Genomic DNA, 7,091 nt, shown 5'->3' on the forward strand with positions numbered 1-7,091 from the left:
ACCCCTTGCCGCTCATTGCCTTGTCCCATGCAGGGTCCCTCCCAAGACCATCTCTCTCCAGAGGCCGTGAGATCCCAGGTGTCTGGGTGGTTCTTCAATGTCTGATTCCATACAACGGAACCGAGTGCATGGCTGTGGCCTTGCTGAAATCAGGACAGCAAGAGCCACTACAAGTCCATGACGTAAGAGAAAACCTGACTGATTTCATGCTCTGGACGATGTTAGGCAATACCTCGGGCAACTACAGCTGCGTCTATTACCAGAGGAATTTCCCATACTTGGGCTCCTTCCCCAGCAACAGAGTGAAAATCTGGGCGACCACGTATGAAGGTAGGAAACTTTACCATAATGTCCAACACTTAGAGCAGCCCCTGTGTTCCAGTCTCTGTGAGAAGCCATTGGCCTTGTCTTAGTTTCTCAGTACGGCTAACAGACCACAAGTGGATAGTCTTAAGGAACAGAAATTTATTTTCTTACAGTTTGGAGGCTAGAGGCCTGAATTCAGAGGACTGGGCCCAGGGAAAGAAGGCTCTCTCCATCAGCCCCGGGGTAAATTCCTCTCTTGGCTTCCCTGGCATTCTCCTTGGCGATCTCCCCATGGCACCCTTCTTTCCTTCTCTCCTTGTTTGATCTGATTTTTTAATGTCTCAAAAGTCAGTGCGTTCAAGACAAACCTTACACTGATGTGATCTCGTTAACATAAGGGAACATAACATAAAAGGGAACATAACATAACAGGGAACATAACGTAACAGGAAAACCCTGTTCCCACATGGGATGACCTCCACATATGCAGGGGTTGGGAGTCCAACACATGTTTTTTTTTTGGGGGGGGGAGGGAGGGGTACAATTCAGTCCACAACATCCTCATTAACTGTTTCAGTCCCTGCTTTCTGTGAGGAGGGTTATGTTCCTAAGCCCGTCTTGCAGGTGAGAAAGCTGAGGCTTAGAGAGATCAAGTGGCCTGCCTGATGTCACAAAGTTAGGCCTCTTCTTGACTGATGCCCAAACATAAATGCAATTGCACTTCATGCTTATGGCAGAGTGGAGTCAGGAAGAGGGGCTGGCGCTCTTTAAAGGATGCGGGGAAGGTGGGGCTGAGAGAGCTCACAAGGCGAGTCGTCGGTGAGGGCCTGGTGCGGTAGATGGAAAAGGAAACAAGAGAGGAAGGTGCACGCGGGAAGACAGTTACAAAAGTGACCTGAGAGCAGAGAAAGGGGGATAAGGAATAATCTTCTATCCATCCGTCCATCCATCCACTCATCCACCTGCTCATCCACCCATCTACCCATGCATTCACTCACCCACCCATCATCCATCCATCCTTCTACCCCCAAAACCACCCATCCATCCATCTTTCCACCCTCCACCCATCCATCCATCCACACACCCACCCACTCATCCAGCCACCCACTTATCCATCATCCATCATCCATCCATCTACCCATCCACCCAACCACCCACTTATCCTTCATCCATCCACCCATCCTTCATTTATCCATCCTTCTACCCCTCCAACCACCCATCCATCCATCCATCCTTCCACCTTCCACCCATCCATTCATCCACCAACTCACCCACCCACTCATCCAGCCACTATCCATCATCCATCCACCCATCCATCATCCATCTGTCCTTCTACCCCTCCAACCACCCATCCATCCATCCACCCTTCCATCCTCCACCCATCCATTCATCCACCCATCAACCCACTCACTTATCCAGCCACCATCTACTCATCTATCCATCCACCCACCCACTTATCCATCCACCCATCCATCATCCATCCACCCTTCCACCCCTCCATCCATCCATCCACCCATTCATTCATCCACCCACCAACCCACCCACTTATCCAGCCACCATCTACTCATCTATCTACCCACCCACCCACTTATCCATCCATCCATCCATTCATCCACCCAACCACCCACTCATCCAGCCACCATCTATTCATCCATCTATCCAGCCTTCCGCAATCTATCCATCTATCCATCCACCCAGCCACTCCTCCAAAGGAAGGTTGGGCAATCTAGTTCCATAGTGATACCGCCTCAGTGACCCAAGGAGGGGTCGCTATGAGTCAGGTCTGACTCAACGGCACATAACAACAACGACAACATCCATCCACCCACCAACTTACCCATCATCCATCCATCCACGCACCCTTCTACCCCTCCACCCATCCATCCATCTGTCCATTCACCCATCCACCCACCCGGCCATCCACCATCCATCCATCCATCCTCTCAAGCTCACTCATTAATCACTCAACAATATCTTTCAACTCTGTGGTTGCTCCCAGTGTGTTGCATTGGCTGTGTCATGGAACATCTCTGGAGACACCCACAATCATTGGTGTGGTGCAGAAGTAGTCACATGGCGAGGTCAGCAGCTTAGCCTGGACTCGGGGCACAGAGCACAATGAGCACTTAGTAGGACTTCATGCCTAGCTTCTCTGTGATCCTCCTGCCTGCTACTAACGCTCTAGCAATGTGACGAGCACCCCAATAAGGGTTTCAGATGACTTCCCCCGAAGTTCTGACTGCAGTCTTAAGGGTCACCACACCCACACTAACCCTAAAAGACGGGCGGCACGTTTCCACTTTCTGGTGATGTTCTCTGGGGGACCTTCTGCTCTCCCCTCATTTCTTCCCCTCTGTCTCATGTTGGGTCAGTGGAAAAGAGGGAGGCCTTCAGCGACATGGATCGACATCGTGCCTGCAACAACGGACTCAAACCTGCCAGCGGTTGTGAGGGTGGTGCTGCACCAGGCAACGTTTGGTTCTGTCGGCGAAACCAACAATCCAGCTTCCCATTTACTTCAGAACCAAGCTCTGGTGTCGGTAGTCAGTGGTTCATCGTTCAGTCAGCCTTCCATACACAGATTTATCCGGTATATGCACCATATTGTTCTACTCCTCAGCTGTTGAAAAGTGGAACAATGGATGCTCCTTCTGCAGAAGAAAATGAGTGACAAGGATCTGTCCTGAGAAAGCTGTCCGTTCTCCCTTCAGGCCCAGACACCGCGCTATGTCCTGGGCATACAGTGGTGATTCAGACAGAGCAGCCTCTGGCCAAGAGAAGCTTGCACTCTCATTTAGAAGACAGAAAAAAGCAAGCACAAGATACTAGCCTAAGAAAGAGATTGTTAAAGATGGAGAATAAGTGTGAGAGGCATTGCATTGGTCATCTATTATAGTGTAACGAAAACTTAAAAATTGATAAAAAAATATTTTAGCAGCTTCTGTTGTTGCTGTCAGTGGTTGTGACGATCGTGGTGACTCCTTCTCTCCTATCCTGTTTCCTAGGTGACAATAAGGGACACGGATTTCCCTCCATAAACCTAGGTGAGATCATTGCGAAGGCGGTGCTTTGTCCATGAGATCGGTTCACACAGCCGTGGGGTACCTCCTGGGGCAGGGGCCCCATTTTGCTCGACGTGCACAGGTGGGATCCTTAACGTCCACTTGCTCAATGGGAGTTGGAAGTGAACTATTGCCTTGTCAGGGAGCTGGCTGCTAAGGCACTTCCAGGTTGTGGAAAAGCTGGTGAGTGGATCTGATTCTGAAAAAAAGAAATAGCACAGACTATGGCATCTGCCATTTTACATAATGGATAATTACGGGGGAGCTTTCTAAAGCGTGTAAATGAGGCCATGTGATTGGTTTAGGGAGCGGGGCTGGGACCTATGGGTCCCACTATGGGAATATGTATGATCAACACAAGGGAGCCCTGGAGGTGCAGTTGTTAAAGTGCTGGGCTGCTAACATGCTGGTCGGCGTTTGAATCCACCAGCCACTCCGTGGGAGAAAGATACAGCAGTCTGCTTCTGTGAAGATTGACAGCCTTGGAGACCCTGTGGTGCAGTTCCACTCTGTCCTCTAGGGGCGCTGTGGGTCAGAATGGACTCCACAGCAGTGGGTGTGGGATCCTCTCTGTCCTCTAGGGGCGCTGTGAGTCAGAATGGACTCCACAGCAGTGGGTGTGGTTTGGGCTTTGCTTCTGTGAAGATTGACAGCCTTGGAGACCCTGTGGTGCAGTTCACTCTGTCCTCTAGGGGCGCTGTGGGTCGGAATGGACTCCACGGCAGTGGGTTTGGTTTTTTGGGTTTATGATCAAAACAAAAGCAAACCAGTCCCAGGGTTCAGACTCAGGGCGACCCCCCCGATCACGGCAGAGCAGGCGCCCCGCCCCCCAGGCTTCCCGATGTCTGCGACCTTCCCAAAGCAGACTGCCAAGGCTTTTCTCAGAGCTCCTCCCAGGAACTTGCTAACCCTTTTAAATTTCCAAAAAAAAAAAAAAAAAAACCGGAATATTTACATTTTTTCAAAAATGAATGTGCAAGGTTATAAACTTTTTGCAAACCACACATCCTCCTTACACTTTAATTTCTACATGTGCTGTGCACACTATTTGTGTGTAAATTATCTGTGTGGGTGTCATTATGAAAAATACAGTAAAAATTTTAACATTACTCTTCCATGAGGAACTGGCTGAATTCCCGACCTCAGAAATTGTCATAGAAAATAGCCACCGGGCAGTTACAAATGGAAATAGGAGCTGGCCCAGGGTTTAACGACCGACTGGATGACAGAAATCAGCATCTAGATACTTACTCGAGGAGCTCTGGTGGCATAGTCGATAAGCATTTGGCTGCTAACCAACAGGTCAGCAGTTCAAACCCACCAGCTGCTCCTTGGAAGGAAGGTGGGGCATTCTACTTCCGTAAAGATTTACAGCCTCAAAAACCCACTGGGGATTGCTGTGAGTCAGAATCAACTCAATGGCAGTGAGTTTGGTTTATTTTATTTTTTTGAGATACTCACTCTTTCTTTCAGCATCTCACGCTGTTCCTGTAGTCTAGTCTGTTACTGCTGTCAGGAGCCATGGAGTCCGTTCCGACTCGTAACGACCCCGTGTACAGCAGAATGAAACCCGGCTCAGTCCCAGGCCACCCTCGCAACCACTGCTACGTTTGAGCTCATTGTTGCAGCCACTGTATCCGTTCACCTCCTGGGGGGCTTTCCCCCTTTTCTGTAACCCTCTACTTTACCAAGCATGGTCTCCTTCTTCAGGACTGGTCCCTGCTGACAACACATCCAAAGTAGGTGAGAGGAAGTGTGGACACTCTCCCTTCAAAGGAGCATTCTGGCTACACTTCATCGGAGTAAGGTTTGTTCGTTCTTCTGGCAGACCCTAGCACAGTCAGTATTCTTTATCAACACCGTACCACAAAGGCATTAATTCCTCTTTGGTCTTCCTTATCATCGCCCAGTTTTCAGATGCATATGAGGCTATTGAGAATACTGTGGCTTGGGTCAGGCACACCTTAGTCCTACAAGAGACATCTTTTCTTTTTAACATTTTGAAGAGGTCTTTTGCAACAAATTTGCCCAATGCAATACGTGGTCCGATTTCTTGACGGCAGCTTCCAGGAGCACTGATTGTGGCTCCAAATAAACTGAGGTTGCTAACATCTTCACTGTTTTCTTCATTTATCATGATGCTGCTTACGGGTCCAGTTGTGAGGAGTTTTGTTTCCTTGATGTTGAAAGAATCCATACGGAAAGCTGTAGTCTTTGATCGTCATCAGTAAGTATTTCAAGTCCTCTTCACTTTCAGCAAGCGAGGCTGTGTCATCTGCACATCACCATCTTGCACCTTCTTCGCATCCTGACGCCATGTTCTTCTTCATGTAGTCATAGAGTCCGGGCTTTCAGATTATTTGCTCAGCATACAGCTTGAATAAGTAGAGAGAAGGGATGCAACCCTGACGTACAGCTTCCTGATTTTAAACCACTCGGTATCCTATTGTCCTCAACAAATGGGTGCCTCTTGGTTTATGCACAGGTTTTGCGTGCGCACGATTATTTCTGGAATTCCCATTCTTTACAATGTTATCTACAATTTGTTACGATCCATACAGTCGGATGCCTTTGAATATTCACAGGTAAATATCACAGGTGAATATCTTTCTGGTGTTCTTTGATTTCAGTCAAGACCCATCTGCTATCAGCAGTGGTACCCTCTCTCCACCTCCTCTTCTGAATGCAGGTCTGTTCCAGTCGGGCCCTGTTCTGACTGATGGCATCGAGCTTCTCTATCGTGATTATGTGTTTGATCAATTGCAGATGGCAGAAGTAAAGGTCTTCCAATTTTCCCCAAAGTTTCTTTTCCGTTTATTTGGTCCTTCTTGAGGATATACACAGCAAGACATACACCGATCCAGCAGTTTCTATGGGTACCATCTAGTGACCAAAACCAAAACCAAACTCACTACGGTCAAGTAGGATCCAACTCACAGAGACCCCTCCTTGGGTTTCCCAGGCAGTATCACTCCGGAAGTAGATTGCCCAACCTTCATTCCCAGGAGTGGCTGGTGCAATACTTTTGGTACTCCAGAAAGTCTGCATTCCATGAACATTTGGAATTCTGTTCTGCATTTCTCCCCCTTTTGATCAGGATTCTTCTATAGAATCTTCGATCAAAATGTTCAAGAATGACAACCAAACCAAACCAAACTCACTGCCATCGAGTCGATTCTGACTCATAGCGACCCCCATTGGGTTTCTGAGGTGGTGAGTCTTTACTGAAGTAGATTGCCTCATCTTCCTTCCGGGGAGCAGTTGGTGGGTTTGAGTTAACCGGAGTTAGTAGTCAAATGCCTTAGGCACTACACCAGGACTGACCGCTGGACCCTATGAAGTTCTTCAGGCTTCAGGCAAAGGAGGTCCATAGGGTTGTCAAGGCTACCTTTCGAGTTAGATTGCCAGACTTTTCTTCCGCTGTGCTTCTCGGTGGATGTGCACCTCCAACCTTTTGGTTAGCAGCCACCGTTACTAACCATTTGGTAGCGGCCACAGTTACTAACGATTTGCACGCCCAGGGACTCCCATGGAGGCAAGGAGGTCAAGATATCCATCCTCCCACACAGTAGTCATTGGTAAAGTCTTGGAACACTGAAATTCAAAAACACTTTGACTTTACTGAGCAGGACCCATCAAAGAGATGCAAGTGTTGTTTTTTGAAAGTGAAAGGACCCATGATGTAGAATACCTAAAAATGTAAAAACAGAGATGAGAGAGGGA

General features: G+C 48.4%; 1 protein-coding gene across 1 annotated transcript in view; it reads left to right on the plus strand.

Moving 5' to 3' along the window:
* The window catches only part of VSTM1 (V-set and transmembrane domain containing 1), a 7,572-nt gene extending 7,142 nt beyond the window's left edge, over positions 1–430 (plus strand). The window contains exons 4-5 of the mRNA XM_042783124.1: positions 226–330; positions 414–430. Coding sequence (XP_042639058.1) covers positions 226–330; positions 414–430 — 122 coding nt within the window. The remainder of the gene's footprint in view (positions 1–225; positions 331–413) is intronic.
* The last annotated feature ends 6,661 nt before the right edge of the window (positions 431–7,091 follow it).

This window comes from Orycteropus afer, unplaced genomic scaffold (genome assembly GCF_000298275.1).
Source record: "Orycteropus afer afer isolate SDZICR_OR568_19922 unplaced genomic scaffold, OryAfe1.0 scaffold00689, whole genome shotgun sequence".
Classification (NCBI taxonomy): Eukaryota; Metazoa; Chordata; class Mammalia; order Tubulidentata; family Orycteropodidae; genus Orycteropus; species Orycteropus afer.